The sequence below is a fragment of the Rhodofomes roseus genome (genome assembly GCF_022264815.1).
Source record: "Rhodofomes roseus strain CIRM-BRFM 1785 chromosome Unknown C8Q71scaffold_13, whole genome shotgun sequence".
In the NCBI taxonomy this organism is placed as follows: domain Eukaryota; kingdom Fungi; phylum Basidiomycota; class Agaricomycetes; order Polyporales; family Fomitopsidaceae; genus Rhodofomes; species Rhodofomes roseus.
In genome coordinates, this window is record NW_025952969.1 from 31,768 (window position 1) to 59,688 (window position 27,921).

General features: G+C 56.4%; 8 protein-coding genes across 8 annotated transcripts; 5 read left to right on the forward strand and 3 right to left on the reverse strand.

Moving 5' to 3' along the window:
* The first annotated feature begins 4,132 nt into the window (after window positions 1-4,132).
* Window positions 4,133-5,582, forward strand: C8Q71DRAFT_764120 (ubiquitin-related domain-containing protein). Its single transcript, XM_047924051.1, has 2 exons — window positions 4,133-4,835; window positions 5,235-5,582. The coding sequence occupies exons 1-2, from the start codon at window positions 4,325-4,327 to the stop codon at window positions 5,447-5,449; spliced, it is 726 nt and encodes a 241-aa protein (XP_047777547.1). The 5' UTR covers window positions 4,133-4,324; the 3' UTR covers window positions 5,450-5,582.
* Window positions 5,583-6,627: 1,045 nt separating this feature from the next.
* On the forward strand, window positions 6,628-8,541 carry C8Q71DRAFT_908323 (uncharacterized protein; the record flags this gene model as incomplete). Its single annotated transcript, XM_047928990.1, has 2 exons — window positions 6,628-7,704; window positions 7,763-8,541. The coding sequence occupies 2 exons, from the start codon at window positions 6,628-6,630 to the stop codon at window positions 8,069-8,071; spliced, it is 1,386 nt and encodes a 461-aa protein (XP_047777548.1). The 3' UTR covers window positions 8,072-8,541.
* Window positions 8,217-11,273, reverse strand: C8Q71DRAFT_104005 (ASST-domain-containing protein). The gene is made up of 19 exons (XM_047916275.1): window positions 11,080-11,273; window positions 10,933-11,018; window positions 10,764-10,878; window positions 10,639-10,710; window positions 10,379-10,578; window positions 10,281-10,319; window positions 10,139-10,216; window positions 10,030-10,086; window positions 9,798-9,964; window positions 9,716-9,733; window positions 9,538-9,647; window positions 9,436-9,482; window positions 9,368-9,382; window positions 9,242-9,308; window positions 9,112-9,185; window positions 9,043-9,060; window positions 8,847-8,995; window positions 8,676-8,787; window positions 8,217-8,595 (listed from the first exon to the last, which is right to left on the reverse strand). The coding sequence occupies exons 1-19, from the start codon at window positions 11,155-11,157 to the stop codon at window positions 8,586-8,588; spliced, it is 1,512 nt and encodes a 503-aa protein (XP_047777549.1). The 5' UTR covers window positions 11,158-11,273; the 3' UTR covers window positions 8,217-8,585.
* A 2,056-nt stretch (window positions 11,274-13,329) lies between these two features.
* On the reverse strand, window positions 13,330-16,278 carry C8Q71DRAFT_811652 (uncharacterized protein). Its single transcript, XM_047926060.1, has 9 exons — window positions 15,967-16,278; window positions 15,570-15,886; window positions 15,059-15,501; window positions 14,905-15,025; window positions 14,379-14,868; window positions 14,154-14,327; window positions 14,040-14,101; window positions 13,576-13,983; window positions 13,330-13,521 (listed from the first exon to the last, which is right to left on the reverse strand). Exons 1-9 carry the CDS (start codon window positions 16,019-16,021, stop codon window positions 13,396-13,398), a joined length of 2,196 nt encoding a protein of 731 aa, XP_047777550.1. The 5' UTR covers window positions 16,022-16,278; the 3' UTR covers window positions 13,330-13,395.
* Window position 16,279: 1 nt separating this feature from the next.
* Window positions 16,280-18,045, forward strand: C8Q71DRAFT_764141 (Cys/Met metabolism PLP-dependent enzyme-domain-containing protein). Its single transcript, XM_047924052.1, has 3 exons — window positions 16,280-16,694; window positions 16,743-17,042; window positions 17,100-18,045. Exons 1-3 carry the CDS (start codon window positions 16,503-16,505, stop codon window positions 17,916-17,918), a joined length of 1,311 nt encoding a protein of 436 aa, XP_047777551.1. The 5' UTR covers window positions 16,280-16,502; the 3' UTR covers window positions 17,919-18,045.
* A 527-nt stretch (window positions 18,046-18,572) lies between these two features.
* C8Q71DRAFT_710235 (uncharacterized protein) lies at window positions 18,573-20,270 on the forward strand (the record flags this gene model as incomplete). The annotated part of the gene is made up of 8 exons (XM_047920727.1): window positions 18,573-18,832; window positions 18,908-19,014; window positions 19,073-19,122; window positions 19,178-19,270; window positions 19,333-19,602; window positions 19,659-19,802; window positions 19,859-20,017; window positions 20,070-20,270. 8 exons carry the CDS (start codon window positions 18,573-18,575, stop codon window positions 20,268-20,270), a joined length of 1,284 nt encoding a protein of 427 aa, XP_047777552.1.
* A 1,596-nt stretch (window positions 20,271-21,866) lies between these two features.
* C8Q71DRAFT_764152 (uncharacterized protein) lies at window positions 21,867-23,769 on the forward strand. The gene is made up of 4 exons (XM_047924053.1): window positions 21,867-22,563; window positions 22,623-22,903; window positions 22,975-23,382; window positions 23,433-23,769. Exons 1-4 carry the CDS (start codon window positions 22,269-22,271, stop codon window positions 23,568-23,570), a joined length of 1,122 nt encoding a protein of 373 aa, XP_047777553.1. The 5' UTR covers window positions 21,867-22,268; the 3' UTR covers window positions 23,571-23,769.
* A 166-nt stretch (window positions 23,770-23,935) lies between these two features.
* Window positions 23,936-26,335, reverse strand: C8Q71DRAFT_908329 (glucose-6-phosphate isomerase). Its single transcript, XM_047928991.1, has 5 exons — window positions 26,264-26,335; window positions 24,800-25,911; window positions 24,538-24,750; window positions 24,308-24,482; window positions 23,936-24,247 (listed from the first exon to the last, which is right to left on the reverse strand). Exons 1-5 carry the CDS (start codon window positions 26,283-26,285, stop codon window positions 24,057-24,059), a joined length of 1,713 nt encoding a protein of 570 aa, XP_047777554.1. The 5' UTR covers window positions 26,286-26,335; the 3' UTR covers window positions 23,936-24,056.
* Window positions 26,336-27,921: the final 1,586 nt, after the last annotated feature.

The window sequence follows — 27,921 nt, forward strand, 5'->3', positions numbered from 1 at the left end:
CCGCTCGCCCTCTCCAGCCTTGCCATTGATCTCTCCGCTCGTTTCAGGCAACAGAGTCGTACGAGCTCATGGCCTGCTCGTGTCCGACGCTCCTTTGACATCCTCTACGTGTCGGTACGCGGTCCGCAATCTGCTACTTATCGCTGCATCTCCTTCTGCAACATGCGGTGCGGCACCCACTCGTTCGTACTTGCCATTTTAGCACAGTGTTGCGCGAGTAGCTCTGCTCGCGACACATACCGCGAAGAAGCCCCGGTGAGTCTCCCGGACATCCTCTACGCACTTTCGCAGCGTAGACTGCTGTCAGTTGTCATCACACCCACCCGAGATGCTGTCGGGCAATCCGACGGGCGCATCATTGTGCTGCAGTACGGCAATAAGCCCACTTGAACCGCTGGCAGACAAATCGACAGGTCCTGCATCACCACCACTGTAAACACTTGCTGCTGATGATCATACAGACCTCACAACGCGTATCCCCATAAGTGCCTGTCGTGGTTAAACCTGTGTCTAATCCGCGTAACAGGACTGCGGTCGGGACGGAGCTTTCTCAACGCGTCACTGCTAGACATAGCCAGACGCGTGATAGGTTACATTGCGGGACTATCATCCGGGCGTTGTCCGTAGGGGATGTTCCGAACCTGCTAACGGGATACGACCAAGTCATGGCTTCGTCCGAGCCGACCAACGCGATCGCACTGCCCGGATTCCGGCTCAGTCGATCCTTTGCGCGGAAGGAGGTGTCCGAGCGATACCTTCTGTAGGCCGACTCTGAGCACGACCTGTTCAGGGTGCGTACGCGGTCGAATACATACGGAGCGTCGCATCGACTGAGAGATCTCTTATGGTCTGACTCTTGAGCTTTATAGGCATCACTGACGGGCGTATATGAGCGGCGCTCAACTTTGTGCGACGGGCGGCGATACGGATTACAACAGTGCTCTCAAGCCTATTGCCCAGACGAAGTTGTCCAGATAGACCCAGCGGCGTCTAGGCGTCGAGGGGCTGGACTTCGAATGTCTTTCCTTCGCGGACACTGGGCTGCTCCACCGATCGCCGTGTGTGTACCACGAGCTTGCGTCATGCACGCACGTCGAGTACTGGTCCGTACTGTGCCTCGGTGCCATGGTGGCGTCTGCTTCACAGCCGTGGTGAGTGCTACTTGCATTAATATTGTGGTGCAATCCGGGCCCATCCAAGCAACAGGTCTAACACCGTCCATATCCAGGTAGTCAGCTGCAGAGCATTCAACTTGGAATGTCCGAAACAATTTGACTGAGTTTGAACAGCCAAAACAAATGCAGGGTTACATTGTTCGATTCACTTTATCTGACGCAACTGCGTAGAGACCCGCTTCAATCCACCCTCCGAGCAGCCCTCGTTGGGATACCTGCAGTACCGGAGTCTAACTTCAGCTGACACTGTATAGCCACTCGGACTAGCACCCGTTGACCACAAAACATGTTCACAGACTCTAGGAGGCTCATCCCGGCTGGCCGGTGTCTTTCCCCCATCCTCCGCTCCCTTGCGGCGACCGCGGTGAGTTTTGCATGTGGAAAGCGACCCTCGTCATGGTTGTGGTGTGACATAGATATATGATCTTCTATGCCACCAACAGGCGAACCTACCCTCACTTTGTGCAAAGACATGCAGGGCAACTCGTGGTTGGTCAAGAAACCCTTCAACGGCAGCACGTGGAAGCACTTTTCGGACATAGTACAGTATCCGGAGTATCCGGACGTGTCGGACAAGAATAGCTTCCTAGAGAAATGCGAGGAAGCTGCCGCGAAGGCAACCCACGCCGCCATGGTCAAGTACGATATAGGTCTACGCAAGGGATGGGCGTACGAAGAGATCGAGGACATGAACCACATAATGTTCGACAATGACCTAGCCAATGCCATTTTGTGGGACTGGTCTGGGGCGAGGAACATCGAGCACTCGGATGGACCAACGGTAAGCGTTTGCTGTGTCAGGTCATCAGCGGCAAGGTGCACTCTGACAATGTGTGCCAGTTGACGAACCTGAGGGACCAAGCTGAGGACAAGGTCCACCATGCGCTGCTGGTGTACTGTGACTACCCGGTGTACCACGCAGGGGGGACGGATAGTGCTAGCGAGGCCTCCGATCCGGACGCTGCTATGCGCCCTCTGACGCCTCCTGACGGAGTTGGCTTTTACTAGGTTGCGGAGATTGATGGGTAACCGGTAGACTCACCAAACCGTCTATCCTGGAGAGAGTAGAGTATACCTAGGTGGTGACATGGCTTGAGAGTCGCGTGTAATCTAAGTTCACCTTTGGTCCTATTAATGGCACTCTCCTCCGTGACCGGTGCTGCGAAGCGTGACGGTCCCAATATTGGCAGCTGCAACGTCAGAGACTATGCAGAGCCGGGGTTAATGTCAAAAATTGGCAGAACAAAACAGCTGTACAGCACGTACTTCTCTCGGAACGCATCGAAGGTCGTCCTATTTTAAGTCATGGCGGAGCTGCCACTGCCACATCTCAAAAACCAAAAGTAACAAAAGTAACCTGCCACCGAGGCGGCACATACTTGTTGTTTTAGCAATCCGGACTATACAATTTGTGCCGGGACACGTGCGATGTGACTGGGCCACGCCGTCGAAACCGCGGACCGATGCGACGAAGTGTCAGTGAGCTGACAGCGCTGAAGTACGAGGTAGTCACTAGTAGTGAAAACGCACCTCCGTCGTAAGCGCATATGCATATGCGTCAGTCGTGGATGTATGCGCGCGAAGTACAACGACGAACCACAAGTGCGGTTGACTATCGTGTCGCGCGACGACTGACGTCGCGGCCAACATCCTGCGCGGCCGGCAAGGACCACTGACTGCCGCGAACCTCGCACGCACACGCACAAACACAGCACGTCCAGCAGATACAACAAGTACCAATATGGATGTAGCAAGCGGGACCGACCCCGCGATACTTAGGGATCGATGTACGCTGGAGGCTCAGCAACTCGTCCGTGCCCGCGTAAGTAGGCTCGATGGTCGTCGCAAGCGCGCCTTTCGCATACTCAATCAGATAGGATACCGGTGCATATCGAATCGATCTCTCGAGACACTCGTCAGAGTCAGAAAAGAAATGGGGCATGGCGACGATGATGCGAACGTCAGCGACTGTAGCAGACCTTCGCTATGCCGCGTACTGCTGCAGCACAGGGGAAGTACGAGTAGGTCGTCGCTCAACACACGGTTGACCGACGGTGGCCAGTAGTGGACAATCAATGAACGTCATGTTCTATGTGATCCCAATTATTCGTTAGTACAAGACGGCTATGCTGTGTACTACGTGACACTCACCTGCGAACCGTCTCAGGCTTTACATCAGGCACCACCGCGTTCAACCTCAGACTGTTTTTCCCGCTTTCCCGCCCGTCTCCTCCTTCGCCGGCATTTCAGAGAAACTCAGAGCTACCTCCGAAGGTTGAATCACGTCTGCGCCACTGGGCGAAGGAAGAGAGGTGCGTTGAGGCAGGCACACGATGGACGCTGACCGCACCTCGTACGACAAGGAACCCCGGACCCGATTGCGTCCAGTGGTTGTGCACCTCACAGAGGGACTGTCGTGCGACGTCGCGGTGCCGTCGTCGCCGGCCACAGGCGACGCGTTCTGGTCGCGACTACGCACGCCACGTCGAGCCAACTGTGGAGTGACATTTTCGCCTCGCAGAGGGCGACAGCGAGGTTCGAGAGCGCATCTTGTGTGGGAGGCCCACGGAGGCGCACCAACCGGTCGTGTTCCCTTGGACGGAAACGGGCGGAGGGGCGCCACGTCGTGGCCCGAGGCATTTGGGAGCGGAACGCGTCGGGGAGGTGGTGAGACGTCATGATGGGCGACGCGCGGGCTGGGTCAGGGAGGATGGCCTCCTCGCGCTCCGAGTTGAATGTCGAGGGTAGGATGAGAGGTGTGAACGAGAGCATGGCGGAGCGAGGCGAGGCGTACGCAGAGTGTCTGGACGGCGAGATCCAGATCGAACGGAGGCCGCCAGATGGCATCGGGCAGAGGCGGCGGCTATGTGCGGGACGGTTCCTGATTGGCTGTGCTTGCCCCCGCGGCGTCTTCAAATTCAGCTCGCCTGGCCAGCGGACGACTGTGTGCGCCCGCCCTCCGCCCTCGCTGCCCCTCCGCCTCGCCCGCTGCCCCTCGCCCTCGCCAGCCGTCGCACGGATCACACGCTCCCATTCAGTCGCCTGCCTTCTCGCACGCCCCGTGACCCACTCTTCTCAGCCTCTCACGCGCACCCAGCCGACGCAATTAAAGCCCGTCCCCGCCTGCACGCTTCCTCCCTCTGCCCGCCATGTCGTCCCCCGCACCAGCGCCGCCCCACCCGCCCACAGACGACCCCCACCCGCCCCCGCGCTCCTTCTCCCAGCCCCAGTTCCCCTACCACTTCGCCCCGGCGCCCCCCTCCGCCGCCCCCTCCATCCGCGAGGCCACCATCGTCCGCCTCTCCGCCCGGCCCTCCACCGCACACGCCCCAGGCAACCCCCAGCTCGGCCTCGGCGCCTTCGCCCCCATGTGCGCCTCCGCCCGCACCTCCTACACCCGCGTCGACCAGACCGCACCCGGCACGCCCCAGCCCGAGCCTGCAGAGCTCGAAGACGCAGACCAGCCCCCAGACGCCGCGGAGCTCGATGCCACCGAGAAGGTAGATCCGGAACATGCTCATCAGGAGCAGGCCGTCCCCCAGATGCCCCAGGTCGCGCTCACCTTCCTCACCATCACCGGCAAGCGGCGCACAATGTCCTTCGACCCCGACGCGACCATCGGTCGCGTAAAGGAGCTCGTCTGGAATGCCTGGCCAAATGGTGAGTCCTCCCCTCTGCGGGCGCAATTGCAAAGAGACCTGCCATGCTCCGACGCCCCGTCGGCGGAACCTACGTCTGCGTCTATCTCTCTCGTCTTCCCTTGCCGCTTTCATGCGATCTGCGCATCCGCTCCGCGCACCAGGAGCCTACGCAGAACCGGCGGCCTCGCGAGATCGGAATCTCCGCCGTCTTCGCCGGCGTACCCACACCCACAGATCACTGGGAGATTCTCAGTCCACAGAGCCACGGCTGTTCGCGAGCACAGTAGAGCTGGGCACGTGCCGCCCTCTGCCCCGCCTTCCCTTCCATCTTCCATTATTCATCTCGCATTCATCGCGCCCGCATTTCCGTGACCCCTCCGCGCGTATCACGGCCACCTTACTCACCCTCCAATTGCAGAGTGGCAGGACGAGCGGCCGCCCGCGCCGTCGTATCTCCGGGTCCTGTACCTGGGCAAGATCCTTCAGGACGAGGACACGCTGTCGAGTGCGTCCCACTCCTTCTCTCGCGTGCATCGCAGGCTGACCGGGCGCCGCTCCCCTGCTCTCTCATTCTCCGGCGCATCGTTCTGCCCCACTCTCGCGATATACGTCCTCCCACTCACTGCACGCTGACCGCGCCGCGCCCGTCCCGCCGCGCAGAGTGGTCCTTCCCGGTTACGCAACCTGACCCCGCCGCGCCGCCGCCCCAGGCGACGGTCGTGCACCTCTCCGTGCGCGCGGTGCCCCCGCCCGCGGACGACGCGCCGAAGAAGCGGCGCGGCGCGGGCGTCGGCGACGAGGAGGAGGGCGCGTGCGGGTGTGGCGGGTGTGTGATATGTTGAGCGCGATGTAGGACGGCGGGGCGGGGCGCACACACGACTCGGAGCGCCGCAAGTGTGGTGGATCGCTCCGCCTGCCCGCGCACGTTCCAGACGTCCGTTAGGCCGTCCCCCTGGCCATTGTGGTACGATACCTATGCTTGCCCCCTGCCCCTGTTGAGACTGCCTTGCTCGTTCATCCCTATTCGGATCCCTGTTCTCTCCCTCGAACCCCTAACCCTACGCCAGGCTCAGCCCGCCTTCTCCTGTCCTCCCGACGCCCCTCTGCCCGCTCTCCCCGACCCCTACGCGACACGATATGACCGCCATGACCACCGCTCACCGACTAGTTAGTGCTTCCTTGCTCTCGCCGAGCACGCCTGGATATCCACACACATCGCATATACCGCCCGCATGCACACACCATACATCCCATCCCATCCCATCCCATCCCGATTCTATCTTGCACCCATTCGAGTTCTGGTTACGATCGCCCCGTTGCCGCTGCTGTGATTCTTAGTACGAGTATAAGTACGAGTTGCTAAGCTTAGCTTACCTTAGAGTGTACCTTTAGTGCTTAATGCTGGTTTTGGAGACGCTGCATTTGTTTGTTGGACGGGGTGTGCGTGTGAGGATCCGTGGTCGGCGGGTAAGGCGCAGTGGATGCGAGTCGCGTGCCATGAGCACCTGCATATGCATTACATATGCCTACAGTATGTTCTCCGCATCCCTGCGTTCCGCCCGCGAGCTTCACGCTCCGGGGACGAGCGGGGCACGACAAGGTCCCGTGTGCATTTTGGCCATCGCCGGGTGAGTCGAGTAGCCTCTACGCACACCCAGTGGACCCTCTACTTACGGCATACAACGTGCGCGTGTGCGTACACGCCACAGACGCGAGCCGCTGGGCCAAGAGCTCCCCACAGCCACCGTTCCAACCATCCGTGTGCCTTTGACCACACCCTCCCGGAACTTCACCCAACTTCTCACGTAGCAATGTCCACGAGCCTGTTCTCCCTCAACGACGATGTCCTCTCCATCATCCTCGCGCACCTCTCCACACGCGATGCGTGCCAGCTCACCATGACCTGCCGCACGGGCCACGCCCTCGCGATGCCCCAGTTCCTGAGCGAAGTCAAGTTCCTGTGCATCTCGCCCAGGAGCGCAGGGCGCATCCGCCAGTTCTGCGCGTTCATGCTCGCGGACCCCGAACGGCGGATACCGTGCCTCCGCACGCTGCGACTACTTGGGCCCGCATTCGCCCTCCCGGAGTCTATGGGTCCCGACGGAAGCGCAAATCTGAGGTACGAGTGTCCGTGCCATCTGAGCAGAGTCCTCCAGCAGGCCTCGCGGCTGCGCGCGCTGCACCTCTGGAACGCCGCCGCCCTGCTCCGCGCCTCAGACGGCTGCTGCTTCCCCGACGCACTCGCGGGCCTCCCCGCCCTCGACGTCGTGCACACGCACGGGCGTCCGTGGGCCTGCGCCCTGCTCGCCCGCACGGCATCCCGCCCGCGCGCCCTCCACCTGCACGCGGAGCGCGGCCTCGCGCGGCCGCCCACGAGCGACTTCGCCGCGGGCAGCCACCTCCCCGCGCTGCTCAGCGCCGCCCTCGAAGAGCTGCGCCTCCAGCAGTGCGTCGCGCTCGCGGAGAACCTCTACCACGCAAGCGTGATCTTCCCGCGGCTCCGCACGCTCACGCTCTCGGGGTATTGCGCGGCGCTGGCGAGCATCGCGAGCGTGTTCCCCGCGCTGCGGACGCTCCGGCTGCAGGACGTGACGTTCGCGGCGGGCCAGCCGATCGCGGCGTGGCCGGTGCTCGAGGGCCTGCAGACGAACGGCGACCTCGCGATGCCCCTGGTGGGCCGGGTGCGGAGGCTCGAGCTGCAGGTCTCGCTGAACGTGCACGAGCGGATGCCGCTGTTCGTGGCGCTCCTGCAGCGGACGACGCCGGCGGTGCTGTTCTGCACGGTCGCGCATAACCGGGTCGCGGAGTGGATGAAGGAGGTTGCGGGCGCCGCTCCTGGGCTCAGGTACCTTCACCTGGCGTTGCAGTCGCTCGACGCGAGATTGGTGGTGGGTGGCAGGGATACAGGGCTAGGTACTCTCAGAGCTGAAAATCCTCTTTATGCAGACGAGTTGCGCTGCGGCGCTGGGCGATGCCCCTCTGAAGGGTGTGTCCTTCGGCTACACCGCGCGCCTGCCCTTCGAACGCGATGAGCGCTGGGCTGCGTCCCTCGCACTCAAGGTCGCCGCGTGCGTGCCGTCAGTGCAATATGTCGGGTTCAACGTCCAGGGGTTCTCGTCTGTCGTCTATAATGACCTGGACGCGGTTACGTGGTATAACGTTGATCGCGCGCAGAGGGGGGCGCAGGTTGAGCGGCTGACGGACTGGAGGGCGGAGCAGGTGTTGGGGGAGTTGCTGGTCGCGAGCACGGATTGACAGAACAACCGTAGGGTAACGATCCGTCAACACGCATTGGCGCTTCCTGATATGCCTGGTAGTGGACGACGTGCTCGTCAGGCTTAGAGTGAGTATATCCCGTTATCCACGAACCGGGAAGTCAACATATGTACACTGCAGCGGGTCTGCGCTGTGTGTACCACTTGCATACACTGTATTAGGGATATTTTATGGTGATGCGACCGCTCGAGCTTTGCATTCACCATCGGGCTCGGCTGAAGACGTGGATATCCACTTCAGCCCCGAGGTCCATGACGGGCTGATACTCTACGCTGGTGCGCCACGCGGGCGGTGCGACTTACATATGGGTGCCATCGCTCTCGGGACCGCCTATCTGCTCCCGCTGTAAGCCCATGGCATGTGTGTATTTGACGAAGCAGGAAGGGCAGAAATGGCACGAGAGGCACGATGTCTCTCGTCCGGTGCGTACGATGTATAGGGCCGTGAGCCTCTTAATCGCCATGTCCATGTTAACGCCCTGCCTCATATTGAGTCACAGACTACTAGGTGCACGATACGGGCCAAGTGTTCCCTCGTATCGTAAGAACAATCTATCATACGCACTCGTTATTCCATGCCTCACTTCTGAACAACACGTCCGTCAATCTCAGAGCGTTTCCGGTATTGACCATCCGTAGAGACGATGGTGCTGTTCGCGTCGAGAACGTGGCTCTGTCCCAGGACTGCACCCCACGCTGAATTTCGACGCAACTCGTGAGCAATCAGCAATCATCAGTGTCTGCGGGAAACTCACCATCATAAGCTCTCGCACGAGCGTACTTCGCGGAATCGATAGTGATCTCCGTTTCAAAGCCGTCCTTTGGAACGACTGCTACTGGACGCAGGATGCTAGGGTGCGCGCCTGTCAAGATCTCCCACTCCGCGACCTCCGTCGCGCCGTTCCTATGCTCTGTCAGCGCGACTCGCTCAAACGTGCACCCCAAGCTTACCAGCTCGCCCATACGGTCCTGAACAGGGATCCGCTTAGCGACTATCGACTCAGATATACAGTCACTCACGATCCGTTGAACGCGATGTCAGGGGCTGTTTGCGGATAGCCAATCCATGTCGTTGTCTTCAGTGAGCGGTAGTTCTGTCAATCATCACTTGATGGCGAGCACATCAGACGAGCAAGCTAGCGAGCCATACCTCAATCAGCGAGTCTACCAAACCTTCGCCGCCTAGTGCCGCGGAGTAGATCATCGTCCCATTGGGTCTGTTGGTATATCTCAGTCACACTGTCGCTCTATTTGCGGTACGCATCTCGATACGGACAAGTACTCGGAGATCCTAAGTCACTTGTGGTTATTACGAGACATGGTCGACAACTGAACGCGACCTACCATGGGTTCGTGCCTCCTCCGAAGACGACATTGCCATCAGGGTCATACTAAAACATAAAGACTCAATGGATGTTTCGCCAAACACGTCCCGTCTCAACGCACCCTGAGAGATCCCTGGGAAGTGCTGGTGTATGGTGTCAACGGAAGGAATTCGACCAGCATCGTCGCCTCCATAGTCGTAGTATTGAGAAGAAGAGACAGTCCTCGCTCGGCTGTCCGTGCGCCGTAAGCGATCCATGTCTTCCCGAGACCCAAATGTCCAAATGGAAACGCAACGTACTGGTCTGGCCCGTGGTGGCTTAGGACAAGTCATCAGTGTCAGTCGAACAAATCTCGTGGGCAATTCATAGTAGTATTCTCACCTTCGCCAACATGCATACTGACCACAGTGGGTCCGTCGACGAAGCGCGCATCTTGTTGCCCGTAGAATGTCGCGTTGAGCCCGAAAGTGAAGCTGCTGTTCTTCCCGCCCAGCTTCCAGATGATCTCACCGTCCGTGCCGTCAATGTAGTAGAGCGCTTGCGTGTGACTGAGTGGTCGCGTCAGTACAAGATCAAAACTTTCGGATGGGGCAGAGGGGCTCGTCTAGCATACCCAGAGGAAACAAGATAGTTGCCAGATGTATCCTTGTCGATCGAGTTGATACGGAAGCTACGTATAGGGGGTCAGAAAACGCAATTGGGATGTAGAGTGAGAACTGTACTAGTCCCAGGCGTAGTACGCGGTAGTGCTGTTCGCCGCAGTAGTGTATGACTCCGAGAACGGAACGTGTTCAGAGGAGCTGATCGTAACACATCAATGCGTCAGTAGTGCTCGGGGACGATGTATAAACAAGAGGTACACACTTCCACTCGAAGACGATTTCGCCCGTAGCGATGTCAATCCTTGCAGCGCGCGATCTGTCATCAGAACCGTAGGAGACTCGGATGCCTTCTAAACTTACTCTTGGAAGAAATTGTATAGCACCCATCCATCCTCAGTACCGCCGTAGTCGGAAAGATCAGCCTGCACAGGCCAGTAGACGGGGAGCAGAGCGGTCGAGTTTGTGGCCTTGGGTATCGTGAACTCGTGCAGATCACAAGTGTCGTTGAACGTGGTCGCGAGCACATGCGTGACCGCATACGTCGAGTCCATTATGTACGCCTGCGGCAATAACGGACATTAGAGGCATACGTGTGCGGAGGATGATGCAACGGCACTCACTTGACCTATGCCGTACCGCGAAAATGGGTTGACTGTGCCATTCCAAAATGTGAGCACATCCGTCCCGTTGAGCTATGTGAGCCTTGAACCTCTGATGCCATCCAATTTGCTGCGCATGTACGCACGTTTTGAACGTCCAGGTCGAAGCACATGCCCACTTCAGGATCTGTCCATACTAGATCTCCCTTGGAAGTGTAGATCGCCGGTGCGGGCTGCGGAACGTCCGTACTCCAAGGACAACTAAGGAATCGATGAGCCAAACGCGCGAGATCTCCGTACAATCCATAAACCTACGTCATGTAGTACCCGTCATGATAGTTCTCGGTGGGTTCTTTCGCGACAATCCACTTCAGTGGTTGGAGGTCCGGACGCGAGCGGAACTACCCGAAGGATACTTTTAGCATACCTGCACAGCGAAGCACTGAGGACATATAGACGTACGCTGAGAAGCTCCTGCGCGCGTGCAACAGTTGCACTTAGAGCGAGCAGAGCCAGGGGCGGCGAGGGGAATAGCTGCATTTTGGGCACCGTTGTGGACCGGGCTACACAGCACGGTGAGGATCGTCGCCATATATACTAGCCAACCTTTGCAACCAGTTTCCGAAGTGCCCCGTAATGACGAGAGCCTGTATTACACGTCGTGCATATTTCCGCCCTAAGGCCGCAAGCACAAGGAAAAATTCGGCGTCTTTCCTACTAGCTGTCTATTCAGTCCTCCAGAAGCAAAACGTACGTGCCGATGGCTGCCTTGCTCATTAACACCCACCATTCCGAAAGAACGGAGACTTACCTCGGCTAAAGGACCCACAATTCGGAATTGAGGGAAACCCCGGGATCCTTGATGAGTATGTTAGTACAAAAGGGGATATACGATATGCGAGGATGCCCGTTCATGGCGTACCTCATGCCAGTAACTTCACGTCGCTGCCTCCAGCAACGAGAACACATGGCTAGAATCGCTCTGCGATACAGGATAGCACTAGTGCGTATGCAGAGAGGAAGTGACTTAGTACCGAGTACAGACATCGCGCGTAGGTAGTCATTCCGAACATCACCGTGTCGTGAGAAGCCCGTTTTGCTACCGCGAGTTGAAGTGGAGACACCCGGTGCCATCCATCAGGCCTTCGTTCAAGCCTTCAGGTGCGTGACGCAGCCTCGGCGCGACGAACATTCAAAGGCTAGTCCCCGGAGATATACGCTGCCGACGTTATATACGTCTCGCTTGATATGACGTCGCGTCAGTTGTGAGTACATATACCAGAGTGCAAACGACTTGATCGCGTCGCTGCGTGCCTGACGCTGCAACGGCTATGTATCAATGTAGAGCCACTGGGTGCAGGTACGTACAGACTCACCTTTCATATACCCTTGCTGGCCGAACTCAGACACCTTTCGGATAATGGCATCTGCTTGGGTACGTCGCGCAAGACTCCAGCTGCCTGAAGTCAGATGGGTCGGGGCGAAACTACTTCACGTAGTCACCGTAACAAATTCTTACAGGTTTCGGTGTCTGCCACGGATTACAAGCGAGAGCTTTCTAAGGGGCGATACATTGGATACATGGCCCACTCACGCTGCAGTGGAAGTTGAAAGCATACGTGGGTAGTACGTGGGTATCCAACCAGTGTTTAATGTCAGACTGAATGTACGCCGGCGAACGTTCAATGGACACCATCAACATGTCACGATCGAACTCCGCCGCGGTCACGTGTTATGGGGTACACTTCGCAAGTCGAGTCTCGACTCCACAGAAAGTCCGATCCACGGGGACATGCGTTCCCGGAACGCGTAACGCGGAACGCGGAACGTCACGCCCTGTGACGTTTAGTGACGTTCCTAGGGAGCGCAGCCGCCGCTTTGTTGACTCCTTTTCACTCAAAGTACCATCTAGAACTATGTTTCCAACAGTAGCATTACTAGTATAGACCTTTCGGCTTTGCGATGCAGCTGGCGGAGCGTGTTGTATCATCTGTGATCATTGAGGGTGACCGTGACGAATTTGACGATGTTACCGGAATAGGCAACTATTGCTCGGCCACATCTTGCCTCAGCCTCGCGGGTTGGTATAATCAGTTTTCGTGCTATACTGAGCATGCAGACAGTGTTACAATGCTGTCAATATATCGGAGTGTAGGCCTCAATAATATTGTTCTTACTGAATGTACTTTGTCGAAATCAATTTCAATTTGTACTAGTCTAGTATGCATTTCTGTGATGACGCCGAAGACGTGCCACAATTGGTGCTGAAATACACAGTGGACAATATTCACAGCTGCTTACGACCATAGTTATTTTCCAATGATCAGTAGGTGGTAAGAGCTTTACAGAGTGATTAGTCAAGATTTCATATACTGTAAGTAGTAGCCTTCAACTACGCTTTGAGCTCTCGTCACGATGTGACGCGTTCCCCAAGGCCGTTCCGCAAGAGCGTTCCCGGAACGCGTTTCCGGAACGTACCTCCCAGTCGATCGGACGTTCTCCGACTCCAAGTTGGGCTGGCGAACAGCGTGCTTTGGCGTGTCTCGGGTGAGTTTAGACTGTATGTTCCTCGAACTCGAATATCAGAACACTTCTTTATTTACAGCAATAGTTTCCAGTGGCTAATTTATATATAGGTATGCTCGTAGTACCATTGAGATGGCACCGGCGCAGCACTGACACTGGCCTGTTCTTGTCATCAACATCAGGTTATAGCTGTTCAAACAACAGATCATTTCTGCCCTCACTTATATACAGGACTACAAGCCAATGATCATCCTACTTTGAGGACCCCTTCATCATCTCTGGATGGTGCTCCAATGTTGAGATACCTTTCTTCAAGATATTGAGGAAGGTCTTGTGAGGGAATGTGTCTTGATGAGGTAATTCATCATCCATATTTGACTGAATAGCCTGTGAGCAAATTCATAATGTCATGATGTAACAAGAAGCTCTCACATCACCATACATGGCTACAAGTGCTTCATGATGCCTCTTCTTTTTGTTTGCAGTCTTGACTTTTTCCAGTTCCTCTCCTAATCCATTCAGGACATCTGCAAGAGCCATGGACACATGTTCAGCTGTGAACAAGAGACTTTGCTTATCAGTATCATGCATGTACACCCAATAAAGGGGTTGAATATTGGTGCGCTGGGCAATGATACCCTGAACTGTTGTTTCGCCAAAGCATGTCTGGAGACCCTCCTTCAGAGACACTGGACAGCCTGGAGTGTCAACCAGGTGTTGCCAGACAGTGTGCCCCAATACATATGCAATAGACTCAAGGTCATGAGCAGCTGTGTGAGGAATCAACCATTCAGCATTCACTGCTCTGAGCAATTCCAAGGCAGTGAATTGTAGTGCATCCTGAGGTCAATCACTCCATGTCAATCATGTGAGTAGTAAGATATGACTAGACCTACCATTGCAGGCACACTATCAATTGGTCTAGAGGATATACCATTGGCTGCTTGCATGCATGCATCTGTCATGGGTTGTTGTTTGAGCCACTTCCTCTCCATGTACAGCTCTCATACCTGATATTCCAAGCATTGAGCCATCTATCTCAGCCATGCCAAAGTCGGCCAGAAACCCTCTAATTGGCCAATCATTCGAGCCGGCCGGAATTGCCGGTTCATCACGCCAGAGCAACATGGTCCCCGGATTGACATTGCCGTGGAGTATCCCATGTTCGCAGATATACTGATGTGCTAACACGTAGAATTAGAAACACTGCGCACGTCAAAGAACAGATGACTCACCTTCGACAATCGAGTAAACTGCACAGAGTAGCTCAAGTTCGTCCCTATACTTCCACAGCGGCTCTGCGACCCTCGGGATAACGGTACGATGCAAGGTCTTGGACGGATGCACCCGGGGACACTCGATCTCACCGCGGATCCGTGCAACGGTAACCTTAGACCACGTCTGCGGGTCCGCATCATGACAGCAGACGTCGCCGCCACATAGCAATCTGGGGATACCGCGCGGGCAACCCTCAAGTTGGTCAATCAGCGCGTATACTTCTGTCTCAGACAGACTGAGGGGATTGCGCCAGTATGACCTCAGGAGGTGGAAGTCGCCCTTGAGAGCGAACCCTCTCCCCGACTCGGTCAGCTCGAGCACTTTCCATACCACCGTGCCTCGGCCAACGAGGGAGAGGGAGGTCCAGATCGGCGGCCCTACTGTACACCACTGGCGAGCGTCGTCCCCGATGTGGCTGATACGATAGGACGGGTAGTACTCCGGACGCTCGAGGCACACTTGCTGTTGGGCAGAGCTGGAAACAGAGGACAGTTGCAAGCACAGCCTCAGGTCGCCGCGAGACAGTGGCACCACGGACGGGTCTTGCCCCAGCTGATACTCCGTCAGGTGCCGCGTGAGAGCGCGCACGACGCGTACGAACGTCCTCGCATCGCGCTGGCCTGGCTTACATCCAGACGTCGCAGCATCGTCGACGATGCTGCGAGCAGGGGAGAAGATGACGCCGCTACGATCGGCGATCATGACTCGGAAGACGGTGCCAGATATAAGGAGGGTGATACTGAAGTTCCAGAACGGCCGCAGAGACATGTGGTAGCGAGCGTAGTCCGCACACTCGAGGATAGCTGGTGCCGCAGTCGGCGTGCTGTCATTCGCGGGAACAATGTCTTCGTCCATAAAAACCTTCACCTTGGCGAACCCAGCGCAGCAGCCCCAGATTGGGCGGTCTTCATTTCTATCGGTGAGGGTGAAGTCAGGACAGATATTGGTGTTTCCGGGCGTACAGGCTCCGGCCGCGCGAACTGGAGGCCAGGAGGACGGAAGGTCAACCGCGCGCTGGAACTCGCGTAGTGCTCTTGAAGTGTCATCCCCAGAGTCCGTCAAGAACGTCAAAATTCTTTGCTGCGAATGCCGACATCATGATGGTCAGCACTCACGCGTTATATCTTCGGGACAGACTCTGTGCGCACCAACTGCTCGCACATATACTTCTGAAAATCGACGCGTTCCAGCCTTCTGCGGATTGCCCTCAACGCCACTTCATCGAAAAAATCCCGGTCAACGGCGCGTAGCTCCTCCTCAGCTGTAGCAACGACACGGAGAAGAGTGTCGATGTTCTCTGCCTGTTCCGCTTGATAGCGTTCATGACAGCGCTCGACGGTAGCCTCGTCTTCTTCGTCTATACGGAGACGCTTGAAGACGGAGGGGTCGTCGTACTTGATGCTATCCTGGAGCTCCCGAGTCAGGAGTAGCTCTGTCTGCCAGTTTGGGCTTTGAACAATCTGCACTACATCCGAGTTAGTACCAATGTCAACTCACGGAGGGTTTGGTTAAATGATAGTCGAGGAAGGGAAAAGAAATACTCACGATAATGCTCATACTCTTCCACTGAGTCGAAGTAGTCGAACAAGTCCGTTGCCATGATTCAGACTCGGCCGGTGTACGGGCCTGACGCCAGACTGAGAGACAAGCTGTTGACGGTGTTGGATGAGTCCTGTGTTCCCTTGTACTACGCGAGCTGGGAGCTAGCGGAGCTTCCTGAACATGCAATCGTAGCAAACAATGGCCTCCTCCTACGAAATGCGAAGAAAAAAGCAATGATAGTCGGAAGACGAATAAGCTCTGTGGGGTGTGTAAGCACGGTGGCCGTAGTCTCCCAGCCGCGCGCTACGGGGCCAACGTCTGTGTCGCGACGCTTTCGCCAGTCTCTCGTCAGCCCTGTCCCGGATCTCGTCATGCTGTCAATCCTCGTATATAATCCTCGCTACGTCGTCTGTGCATCCTATCATCTACGACCATCTCCGACCACTTGGCGCGCCGGAGATAGACTTTGTTTCCCCAGTCCCATTAGCTGAGACCTGCTCAAGCTTTTCCCCGCTCGCCCGGACTTCTCTGTACCCACCATGTCCCCTGTCGCGGTGAACGGCAAGACCAACGGTCTGCATGCGAGCAATGGCGTCGCTAAGAGCCACCCAGATGGTTTTGGGACGCGGGCGATTCATGTAGGCTCAGAGCCAAATCCCGAGACCGGCGCTGTTATCCCAGCCATCTCCCTGAGCACAACGTACAAGCAAGATGGCGTTGGGAACCACAAGGTGCATTGCCAGACACTCTTCCGTATCTCATACTCACTCCGTTCGAAGGGTTTCGAGTACTCGCGTTCTGGGAACCCGAACCGCAATGCACTCGAGGCGACCTTGGCCTCGCTAGAGTCAGGCGGAGCTTATGGCCTGGCATTCGCGTCGGGCTCCTCCACCACCGCGACGGTGTTGCAGTCTCTAGGCCCTGATGCACATATCATCAGCGTGAACGACGTCTATGGCGGAACTTTCCGGTATATGTCGCGGGTCGCGGCCGAGAATCAAGGGTTGCAGACGACTTTTGTAGACTTGGAGAGTGCGGACGACGAGACCATACTCGCGACATTCCGATCCAATACGAAGGTACGCATATCCCATGCTGGAGGGAATGAATCGCGCATTGATAGCCGTCTTCTCTAGCTCATCTGGATAGAATCACCTACAAACCCAACTCTGCGACTCATCGACATCCCCCGAATCGTCTCTCTTGCACGTTCGACTCCCGCTTCACCTCTTGTTCTCGTAGACAATACATTCCTGTCACCCTACTATTCCTCCCCACTCCTGCAAGGTGCAGACATCGTCGTGCACAGCCTGACCAAGTACGTCAACGGGCACTCCGACGTCGTCATGGGCGCACTCATCCTGCCGGCACACCACGCCGCGCTCGCGGAAAAGCTGCGCTTCCTGCAGAACGCCATCGGCGCGGTGCCGAGCGCGTACGACTGCTGGCTCGCACAGCGCGGCGCGAAGACGCTGCACCTCCGGATGAAGGCACACGGCACGAACGCACTCGCCGTCGCGCGCGCGCTGCAGCGCTCGCCGCACGTCGAGGAAGTCATCTACCCCGGGCTCGCGACCCACCCACGGAATGACCTCGCTTACCGGTCCCTCTCGCCGCATGCGCGCAAGTTCGTCGACCAGTACGTCGCACAGGACGGCGAGGGTGGCTTCCCGTACGGCGGGATGATCTCGTTCAGGATCCGGGGCGGCGCGGAGGAGGCGGACCGCTTCCTTACTGCGACGCGCCTCTTCACGCTGGCGGAGTCACTCGGCGGCGTTGAGAGTCTGGCTGAGCTGCCCGCGCAGATGACGCATGGGAGCATCCCTCCCGCGGAGCGTGCCCTGCTGGGGATTGGCGACAACTTGATCCGGCTCTCCGTCGGTGTGGAGGAGGCTGAGGATCTTGTTGCGGACGTTGATCAGGCGTTGGAGGCCGCGGTCAAAGCTTCAGATTAGACGGATGGACGTTTGCGAATTGTGAGAGTAGTGTGGGCTTGTAGCTGCAATCTGGAGAGTACTGTACCCTATTGTAATAGACGATATTCAGGATTCGAACGCAACAAGGACGTGAACTTGAACGACATGACAAATGTCCACTTGTCCCCAATAAGATGCGCTTGGCAGCTATACAGTGAAACCGGCAGGAATGTTGATGAGATATACTATGGGGCACAAGGTCGCGGCAGACGCAGTGAATGACTGGGCGCTCTGTGGCTCACAGCGGGCGTCTGTGGACGCACTCCGCTCGTGAACGACTCACTCTCAGCCATTCTTCTCTTATATTAGGTTTGCGTAGCCTCGCGTCTGCCTCGTTGTTGAACGCGCTCCTGGGCCTTACTTGTCTCCGTGGTCAACTCAACGACAACCTGAAGACGACACATCTCTCGGCCTCTGGACAGTGCGATCTTGCCTGCCGCCACACATACGCGTCGAAGTCCAGGTAAGCCTGTCCCTCCATTTCTACGTAGCGCACACAAAGATCGGGGAAACGTGAGACACGGGAGTTCTTCTGTGAATCGAAGATGTCGATGGCGCCGTTCTTGAGAGCACTCGACACTAGAAACTCCGGACGCTGACGTCCTTTCCTCAGTCCGTCCATCCATCCGCGCGATGAGCCAACCAGGATCATCAACAGGGCTCCTGCAGGCCGTTCTCCCAGGGTCGTCCCACTCAGCCGATGCGCCCTCCGTAGATGCGCTCGTCGCCCAGATTGTCGGGAACGACAACCCCGACACGCTCGCCCGAATACTCAAAGACACCGCGCCGAAGGAGTCGCGCGACAATGCGCTCGTGGGCATGCTCGCGAACGGGCAGGACCCCTTGCTCGTTCTAAACCCTGAGCAGCATACACTTGGCTATCTCTACATACTGTGAGTGCTTCGGTCTTCTGTGTGGGGTACATGGCGTCTGAATGCGGGGTGGCGGCGGGTGTCGGATGGGTGTAGATCTGCGCGATTGAACAGCGCGGGGGCACCGAGGCCGAGTCGGGAGGTGATCGAGGAGTTCTGCAGGAGGTTCAACCCGGAGCAGGCGCGGCTTGCTCCCCAGAGAGGTGCGCCATCTTGCCATCGCGAACTGGCCTCGCTTGACTAACACGTCCACTCTACTAGTGACTGCACTCGCAAAGTCTATTTTGCGCGCAGCCCATGATGCAGGACACGTATGTGCTGTTCTTTCAGAGTGCGCCAGAGATGTATTGATACCCGTCTGCGCAGGACAAACTCGCGCTGGGTCCATTGTACGACCTTCTCACGCGATACCCGCCATCACTAGCGTGTCTCACCACTCTGCATCCTCTATTCGTCACAGTACGTGCTTTCCTTCGAATGTCCTCGCCAGAATACCAAAAGACTAACCCACACTCGACCAGTATTGCGTCGCCACGAAGCACTACACCCTCGCGCTCCCTGTTCTCGGTGTGCCGATAACGACTATTGACCTGAAGCTCTCCGACTTGACATACACGGACAACTTGCAGTACCACTATGCGGGTGGTGTGGCGCTGGGAGCGTTGAAGCAGTGGAAAAAGGCGGAAGAGTTCTTTGAGATATGTGCGAGCTCCCCGGCGCAAATGCCTGCCGCGATCCAGCTGGAAGCAAGCAAGAAGCTCGTCCTGGTCCAGTTGATCCTATATGGGAAGGTTAGAGTGTCAGTATAGTCCGGACCATTCTCCTACTGAAGCTCTGGTGTATATAGACCGTCCCCCCGCCTAAATACACGAATGTCACGCTACAGCGACTGCTCAAGAGCTCTCCGTATGGGGCGTTCGCGAAGAATTATCCTCAAGGCAAGAATCGGCTGCTAGCGAGCATCCACAAGGACAGGGATCTCTTCACGAACGTCAGTGCTAGTTTTCTCTTGGTATGCATCATCATCCGCTGACTGTACCCGTACAGGAGAAGCACCTCGGTCTGGTTCTTCAAGCGATAGACCGCGCGCCGCGCTGGCTGATCCAGAAGCTCACCTCGACGTACCTCACGCTCGGCCTCGCGGACATCGCGAAGGAGGTCGGCATCGACAGCGAGGAGGAAGTGCGCTCGATCATCCTCAGCATGGTGCATTCCCTCCACCCCTTCACTCACCCTGGCTGACCATGCGTGGAATCAGATTGAGTCGGACGAAATCAATGCAACGATTTCGGAGGACGGCACGGTGACATTCTCGGACCCTGTCCCGCAAATCTCGAAGGAGGATGTGGACAGGATGCTCCGCCTGGCGCAGGAGCAGACGAGGCTGCTCTATGAGCTCGAGCGGACCATGAACGCAAACAAGGACTACTTGACGAAGGTCCGCCGTTCCACTTTCTGATCCTTGTACGATGTTGGGCTGATCGTGAACGTGGGCGTGTAGGCTGTCAAGCATAAAGACGAGGCGGGCTGGGGCCCAGACGAAGATGTGTACTCTACGGGAGGCGGTGGTGGCTGGGTGGAAGATTCGGTCATGTAAAAGAATAGTATGTACAGGTATCCTTCCCGTGTTGCTTTCGAACGATTTGCTCGCTGCATGACAAAAGAAGATCTGTTCGAAGTAGTGGGCTGCTGGCGGGCGATATAAGTATGCCCTGAGATCGCGTGTTGCAAGCCCCCCGACCAATTGAGTGACATGCTTGTGCAGGTTGATAGGCGATGACAGTCATAGGATGCGAGGATAGGTGTCCTTTCAGTAAATTTCAGTAAGATGGAGGGATAAGCCAGTCTGTGACTCTCACTGTGTATGCGACCCAGAGGCACGTGATCGCGACGCGAAGGTTGTCTTGGACATTGACCTCAGCCCTAGCCCTACAACCTAGCCAGACCGGTTCGAATCACACTTTGTGCAACAGGGAGCTTGGGAAACACCCACTGCTTTCATTGACTAGGACTCGGCTGGTGTTGCCACAACGTGGATAATTCTCAGCGGTCAACATCAATCGCAAACAGCTGCGTCGAATTCCTCTGGATCCACAGGCACTGCAAGTGTATCCGGAAGGCTCCTGTGATGGATTACTATGACTACTTTGACTCAGACGAAGAGTATATGCGGTATAGTAAGTGGTTCAAGTGTATTTCCCCGACATCATAGAGCCGATTTCCGCAGGCAACCGCACCTCTGAATTACCGATGGCTTGGTACTAATCTGCTTCGAGAACAGCACATAGCCCAGACCAACATGAGCTTCTCCAGAGGGTGCTTAAAGGGAACGTCAAGTACAATGATCCCTCTGTCTTCGAGCGTCTCCGCTTTTGACAAAGACGATGACGCCGTCATCGAGCATTGTCACGAATGCTATCAAACGGAACAGGAAGAGAACATCAACAGTTTCATCCGCGTCGTTGCAGAGGCTGAAGAGGATCTACGCGCCGTCGACCGCGATCTTTTCGGCGACACAGCACTGGGGGCAATACGTGAAAAGCTAGCACACACAAGGTTTGTGTGAGCGATTGGTGCGCAAACAATGTATTGGGGATGTGGTCCGTGCTGCTAACCATCATGATGTCGGCATTTGCAGCAGAAAATTTTGACGTCCTTGACGGACTCTGGAGGTGACACTTCAAGAGCACTACGCGAGTTTCAAAGCGCGGCTGAAATTTCGTCCTCCTGGTCTCCAACTCGCGCGGTCGGAGGAAATACACCCGGGATCGCCAACTTCTGTCCTGAGTTCGCCCTCGTTGAGAGGACCGAAGACCGTCCATCTTGGGATCGCTGTTCTGCGCTCGTCAAGGTGACGCTCTTCATGGATGAGCACGTTGTTCTCGAGGACGACAGCGCGGCGACGGTCACACCAGCGATCCTCGAGTATGCGGACTACGCTCGCTGCCACATGTCTCTGCGGCCGTTCTGGAACTTCAGTGTCACCCTCCTTATAACTGGCACCGTCTTCCGAGTCATGATCGCTGATCGTAGCGGCGTCATCTTCTCCCCTGCTCGCAGCATCGTCGACGATGCTGCGACGTCTGGATGTAAGCCAGGCCAGCGCGATGCGAGGACGTTCGTACGCGTCGTGCGCGCTCTCACGCGGCACCTGACGGAGTATCAACTGGGGCAAGACCCGTCCGTGGTGCCACTGTCTCGCGGCGACCTGAGGCTGTGCTTGCAACTGTCCTCTGTTTCCAGCTCTGCCCAACAGCAAGTGCGCCTTGAGCGTCCGGGGTACTACCCGTCCTATCGTATCAGCCACATCGGGGACGACGCTCGCCAGTGGTGTACAGTAGGGCTGCCGATCTGGACCTCCCTCTCCCTCGTTGGCCGAGGCACGGTGGTATGGAAAGTGCTCGAGCTATCCGGCGAGTCCGAGAAGGGATTCACTTTGAAGGGTGACACCCACGTCATGAAGTCGTCCTGGCGTGATCCTCTCAAGATACCCGAAACAGAGGTATATACACTGATTGGCCAGCTCGAGGGCTGTCCGCGCGGGGTTGCGAGACCGCTTTACGGTGGCGATGTCTGTTATTATGAGGTCCTGCAGACGTGGTCCAAGTTGACCGTCGCGTCGCGGCGACGCCAAGGATCCGATGCGCCCGTCCAAGGTCCTGCACCGTGTTGTTCTTCCGAGATCCGGAGAGCCGCTATGGAAGTATACCGACGAGCTGCAACTGCTGTACGTTTCCACTCGATCGTCGAAGGTGAGTTGCATCATACAGTCGGTCAAAGTCCGCAGTCGTTCAACCTCAGCCTTTGGTAGCGCATCGGTATCTGTGTGGGCATGGGATCCTCCACCAGGACATCAATCCGAGCAATATGTTCCTCTGGTCCGACGAGGCGGCCCTCCCACCGTATACGGAAGATAGGCCAGCCAGTGGTATCCTAGCCAGCTCCGACATGGCCGCAGTGGATGACTCGCTGCTCGCAGTCAGCTCTGTGAGGAGAATCACTCCGAGCAACGAGGGCATGGCAGATGACAAGATCCCGGATAAATCGAAGATTGAGACCCGTCAATTCACACCGCGTAGTGTGCCTGAGATAGTGAGTGCATGTATATCCTGTCTATGACTGATCTGACAAATTTGTACTCAATAACTTAATCACCACACTAGGATACACTACAATTCATGGCATTGGAACTACTCCAAGCAGTACATGCTGGAAGGGACATTCCCCATACAGCTGCTCATGACCTCGAGTCAATTGCATATGTCTTGGGTTACACTGTCCTGCAGCATCTTGTTAACACTCCAGGTTGTCACATTGCCCTAGCAGAGGCCTTTCAGGAACACTTTGGCTACATGACAGTCAAAGGCATCATTTATCAGCACTCTGGTATCAGGCCCCTCAAGTGGAACTATCTGCAGGACTGTGGTAGTCCAGCAGAGGCATTCATAGCAGACCATGTGTCATTGGCTGCCATCTCAGATCTCCTTGATGACTTAAGGCTCAAGGTGTCAAAAATCCATGCAGCATATGAGCAAAGGAAACTTGCTGAAACACGTGGCAACATGTACAATGTGAGTAGCTCCTATGCAAGGTATTTGTCATGCTCATATGACCTATGCAGCTACAAAGCACAAGGCAATTGTCTCAGGATGAATTCTTTGATCACGCTATGCTCCTGGAGCTATTGGGTAGCACTATCTCATACCTAGAGCAACATCCAGAGGAGATTAAGTATTCAGCCATTCATGGGAGTATGTAGATGAGGCTATCTAGGGCTGAAGGGTACAAATTTGTTGAAAGTTATGGGCTACACCTCGATGATGTATACCATAGAATGAGCAGAGGCATAGCTCTGTAGTGCCCATTGTGTTCAATTTCTATCTTATATTGTCTGTTTTTTGTTACTTCATAGTGTACTTGAGCTGGGATGCAAACACCCATGCCATCATACTTCCCTGGCCATTTCAAGCTAGGGCATTGATATTCTCTGTATCTGTATACAAACATTGATAGTCAAGTTTGTAGCATAGGTTGCCTTGCTTTGTACAATAACAAGGTGATCAGTTCATCCACAACAACTCACATATCACATCTTGACTGATTTGCAGACCTTGTGGAGCATCATGGGATCAAACAAAGAGACCTGTTTGTGATTCCTAGTACAATTTCTCTACATGTGGTTACTTCTTCCTGCCCTATTTTCATCTACTTCTCATGACTAGTACCGTGCAAGACCGGAGGCAAGTCACTCAACCCTATGCTTCTGGTAGTAGTGGATGACACCCGTCGTCTGCAGAGTTATGCATGTCAGCGGCATGGTCATCAGGGAGAAGTGTGGGCTTACCGAGCTGTCGTGGCCGACGACATCCTGCGGCTTGTCGAGTTGCGCGAGGATGTTCTTCGCAAGCACCTTGCCGAGCTCGACACCCATTTGGTCTACGTCATTGTTATCAGTTCATGTTCTCCAGACATGTAGAAGCTCTTAGAGCCGCTCACCGAAGGAGTTGATGCCCCAGATGACACCCTGCGTGAAGATCTTGTGTTCATAGAGTGCGATGAGCGCACCGAGCGTCGCGGGTGTGAGCTTCGGGAACATGATGCTGTTGCTCGGGCGGTTGCCCTCGAACACCTTCGACTTGATCAGCGCCTCCGACGCGTTCGGGCCCACCTCCTGCACGACCCTGTCAGCAACTGCTTATCCGACCACGACCCAAGCGGATACTCGCCTTGCGGACCTCCTCCTCCGTCTTGCCGAACGCGAGCGCCTCGGGCTGCGCGAAGAAGTTGCTGAGGAGGATGCGGTGGTGCAGCGAGTTGCGGATCGGGTTGTGCGTCGTCGCCGGCGCGATGAAGTCGGCCGGGATGAGCTTCGTGCCCTGGTGCACGAGCTGGTAGAACGAGTGCTGGCCGTTCGTGCCCGCCGCTCCCCAGATGATCGGCTACGATGCTCGGTCAGTCAACCCTCGTAGCTAGCAAGTGAGCACGTACACCAGTCTGGTAGTCCACGCGCTGGCCGCCCTTGGTGACGAACTTGCCGTTCGACTCCATGTCGCCCTGCTGGAAGTAGTCTGCAAACTTGTGCATGTACTGGTCGTACGGGAGGAGGAGCTGTGTCTGCGCGCCGTAGAAGTCGTTGTACCACAGACCGACGACCGCGAGGAGCACGGGAAGGTTCTGCTCGAGCGGCGCCGTCTTGAAGTGCTTGTCCATGCCGTGCGCGCCCTTGAGCAGCTCCTCAAAGTTGTCGTACCCAATCACGAGCGCGATCGACAGGCCGATCGCACTCCAGAGCGAGTACCGGCCGCCGACCCAGTCCCAGAACTGGAACATGTTCGTAGACGAGATACCGAACTCGGTCACAGCCTTTGTGTTCGTGCTCAGCGCGACGAAGTGCTTCGCGACGTGCGCCTTGTCCTTCGCTGAGGCCAGGAACCACTCTCGCGCGGTGTGCGCGTTCGTGATCGTCTCCTGCGTCGTGAACGTCTTACTCGCGATGATGAACAGCGTCCGCTCGGGGTCGCACTCCCGCAGCGTTTCCGCGATGTGCGTCCCGTCGATGTTCGACACGAAGTGCGCCGTCAGGTCGCGTTTCGCGTACGGCTTCAGCGCCTCCGTGACCATGACGGGCCCGAGGTCGGAGCCACCGATGCCGATGTTGACGATGGTGTTGATCGTCTTGCCGGTGTAACCCTTCCAGGCACCGCTCCGGACGGCCTCGGTGAACTCCTTTATGTGTGCGAGCACGCCCTGGACCTCGCTTGCGCCGGCCTCCTGGATCTGGAAGTCGTTGAAGTTGCGGAGCGCGACGTGCAGCACGGCACGGTCCTCGGACGTGTTGATGTGCTCGCCGGCGAACATCTTGTCGCGGTACGTCTCGAGCTCCGCCTCGCGCGCGAGCGAGAGCAGCGTGTTGAGGATCGGCTCCGTGATCAAGTTCTTGGAGTAGTCGAGCAGGAAGGTGACCGGCGGGCCATCTGGCGAGACGTACTCCTTACTGAACTTGGCAAAGCGTTGCGGGTCCTGGGCGAACAGTTCCTTGAGGACGAGCTTTGACTTGTCAGAATCATAGGTCTGCTGGAGCTTCTTCCATGAAGGGTATTCTATGCCAGGCTGCGTTAGCAAACTCGCGCATGAACTACATGCGAACGATATAGAAACTGAAGTTGACTTTGAAGCCCGCGGCGATCTATGACTCCCGCCATGCTACAAACCATTACATCCCTCTCTCGCGCGTATGACCGCACACGTCCTGTGCGCGATCCCCACACCACGAGCGAGCTAGGCCAAGCCAAGTTCGATCGCTCTCGTCCTCGGCAGAGATCAGAGACTGCAAGCTCATTGACTAAGTCTCGGTCGTCACTGCTGCATCGCTACATCGCTCGTGGCCGGAAATAGCAAGTCGTCCGAAGCGAGCTCATGGTCGCGCGCTTCTTGTCTTCGTCCCACACTCACCTGAGGCAGGTCTTCCGCTCATGTTGGATATGTGATCTGTGGGATTGGGAGAGGTGAAGGGAGGAGGAGGGGAGGTCGAGGATGGCGGACCGGCGTGGCCCCAAGGTTATATCAGGACGATCGTGCGAAACCTGACGATATACCTTTTGCCCGACCTCCCACTTCGTGCTCCCGCTGCTCACGACCGTCGATGATTTCCAGACATTATTGCCATCCTATCATCCGGCATCCTGTCCCGCTCGAAACGTGGCTCGGATTCCCAGACCGAAGGGAATGACTGCGGGACTTGCTGCGGGCGCTGGACGCTCACTAATCGCTCGTCCGGACCACAGCGGTATCGTACGGCCTGACTGGCGCAATGACAGAGCAGACGCGGGACTTTGACCAGCCAAGGCGAGTTTCGGATGACTTCTGCGATCCTCTGTTGCTGCTCTCAAGCGGGCGGATGTCCGGTACTTTAGACACGTGCGTGTTGATCGTCGTCGTCGGTCTCCGAGTCCCTAGGCGTAAGCAGGCCTCAGGCCATGCGTTCCATGACACATGCAAGGTGAAGTACCGTGCAACATACCTGTAAGCGTGCATGCTGAGTATCTCGGAGCGGGAGGCCACGGGAGCGGGGTGGGGGCACGGATGGCAACCTCAGACGGAGGAAATGAGACAGCGCGAGTGCAGTCGCACACTCCTCCGAGGACCGATAAGCACCCGTCTCTCCGTCTCTCGGCAACGTGCTAGTGAGTCTGTCTTTCACAAACACGGCAGACGTCAGTGGTTTACTGCCTGCTAGCAGACGTGGTCGATTGGCCGCATTTCGAGGAGGACTATATTGCGAGTGGCGAGACGAGTGAAGGATGCAATTCTCCCGGAGGATACACATTCCACGACCACATGTTGATACTCACACATGTTCCTGTTCCCACAGTCTACAGGCCTGCTCGAGTAACTCATGCGCTGTTCTAGGTACGTCAATCCATCTCAATAATACCCTTGGTTGCATCCTGACATGCGCATGATACAGTCCATAAATCACTCCGTAAGATATGCTCTATGCGGAGACCAATGGCACAGATGTCGACATAGGGACCCCTCGTAGACCTATTGCGTCGATCGCTAACCTCTCTCGTGCTCAACGCAGAAGTCAATAGTTCCACTCTGATACATCACCCTCCGGCTGTGGCCCTGCAGCTCTGCCTGACCTGTCGCGCCGTCTTCTTGCTCGAATCTCGAATGTACAATATACGGACATCGAGCATGGCATCATCGAGAGTACGCATTCATTGCATTAGTGTAATGTCATGGTGGGACTGATACGATCTCAAAGACTTCGACCAGCCATGGCATTGCTACCGCACTCACGAATGATCACCATGTTTCTGTGATCATGTCGCGCTAGCAGGAAATTCATTGCACGCTCTGTCTCGAATTCTCGATCGCTGGTCGCCCCTTTGCAGACCACATGTCGTATGACGTACCCAGTTGATTGAATCCGTCATGGGAGGAATACAAGCCGGTCCTGGGCACCCATGGTGTTTTTTTCGCGTCACCACAGTAAGCGATGGTATTCTGCGCATGCAATCAGGACACGATGCTAAGACGCCGAACACCTCGAATGGTATGCGTAAGCCTGTAGACGTCGACCTCTCGTCGGGGTAAGTAACTGG

Excerpts from the sequence above, each read along its gene's own strand:
- C8Q71DRAFT_764120 (XM_047924051.1), top strand. The coding sequence starts at position 4,325 with ATGTCGTCCCCCGCACCAGCGCCGCCCCACCCGCCCACAGACGACCCC. Across the intron at positions 4,836-5,234 it reads CTGGAATGCCTGGCCAAATG|AGTGGCAGGACGAGCGGCCG; the intron begins GTGAGTCCTCCC and ends CTCCAATTGCAG.
- C8Q71DRAFT_104005 (XM_047916275.1), bottom strand. The coding sequence starts at position 11,157 with ATGCAGCTATTCCCCTCGCCGCCCCTGGCTCTGCTCGCTCTAAGTGCA. Across the intron at positions 9,483-9,537 it reads CTTCCCAGGGATCTCTCAGG|TATGACCCTGATGGCAATGT; the intron begins GTGCGTTGAGAC and ends TTTATGTTTTAG. Across the intron at positions 9,186-9,241 it reads TGGTAGACTCGCTGATTGAG|AACTACCGCTCACTGAAGAC; the intron begins GTATGGCTCGCT and ends GATGATTGACAG.
- C8Q71DRAFT_811652 (XM_047926060.1), bottom strand. The coding sequence starts at position 16,021 with ATGGCAACGGACTTGTTCGACTACTTCGACTCAGTGGAAGAGTATGAG. Across the intron at positions 15,026-15,058 it reads ATCGTCGACGATGCTGCGAC|GACGTTCGTACGCGTCGTGC; the intron begins GTCTGGATGTAA and ends GCGCGATGCGAG. Across the intron at positions 14,102-14,153 it reads CTCAATGCTTGGAATATCAG|ATGCATGCATGCAAGCAGCC; the intron begins GTATGAGAGCTG and ends AACCCATGACAG.
- C8Q71DRAFT_764141 (XM_047924052.1), top strand. The coding sequence starts at position 16,503 with ATGTCCCCTGTCGCGGTGAACGGCAAGACCAACGGTCTGCATGCGAGC. Across the intron at positions 16,695-16,742 it reads ATGGCGTTGGGAACCACAAG|GGTTTCGAGTACTCGCGTTC; the intron begins GTGCATTGCCAG and ends CTCCGTTCGAAG. Across the intron at positions 17,043-17,099 it reads CATTCCGATCCAATACGAAG|CTCATCTGGATAGAATCACC; the intron begins GTACGCATATCC and ends CGTCTTCTCTAG.
- C8Q71DRAFT_764152 (XM_047924053.1), top strand. The coding sequence starts at position 22,269 with ATGAAGTCGTCCTGGCGTGATCCTCTCAAGATACCCGAAACAGAGGTA. Across the intron at positions 22,564-22,622 it reads TTTCCACTCGATCGTCGAAG|CGCATCGGTATCTGTGTGGG; the intron begins GTGAGTTGCATC and ends AGCCTTTGGTAG. Across the intron at positions 23,383-23,432 it reads CACGTGGCAACATGTACAAT|CTACAAAGCACAAGGCAATT; the intron begins GTGAGTAGCTCC and ends TGACCTATGCAG.
- C8Q71DRAFT_908329 (XM_047928991.1), bottom strand. The coding sequence starts at position 26,285 with ATGAGCGGAAGACCTGCCTCAG. Across the intron at positions 25,912-26,263 it reads GAGCGGAAGACCTGCCTCAG|AATACCCTTCATGGAAGAAG; the intron begins GTGAGTGTGGGA and ends AGCCTGGCATAG. Across the intron at positions 24,248-24,307 it reads CTGGGGCATCAACTCCTTCG|ACCAAATGGGTGTCGAGCTC; the intron begins GTGAGCGGCTCT and ends ACAATGACGTAG.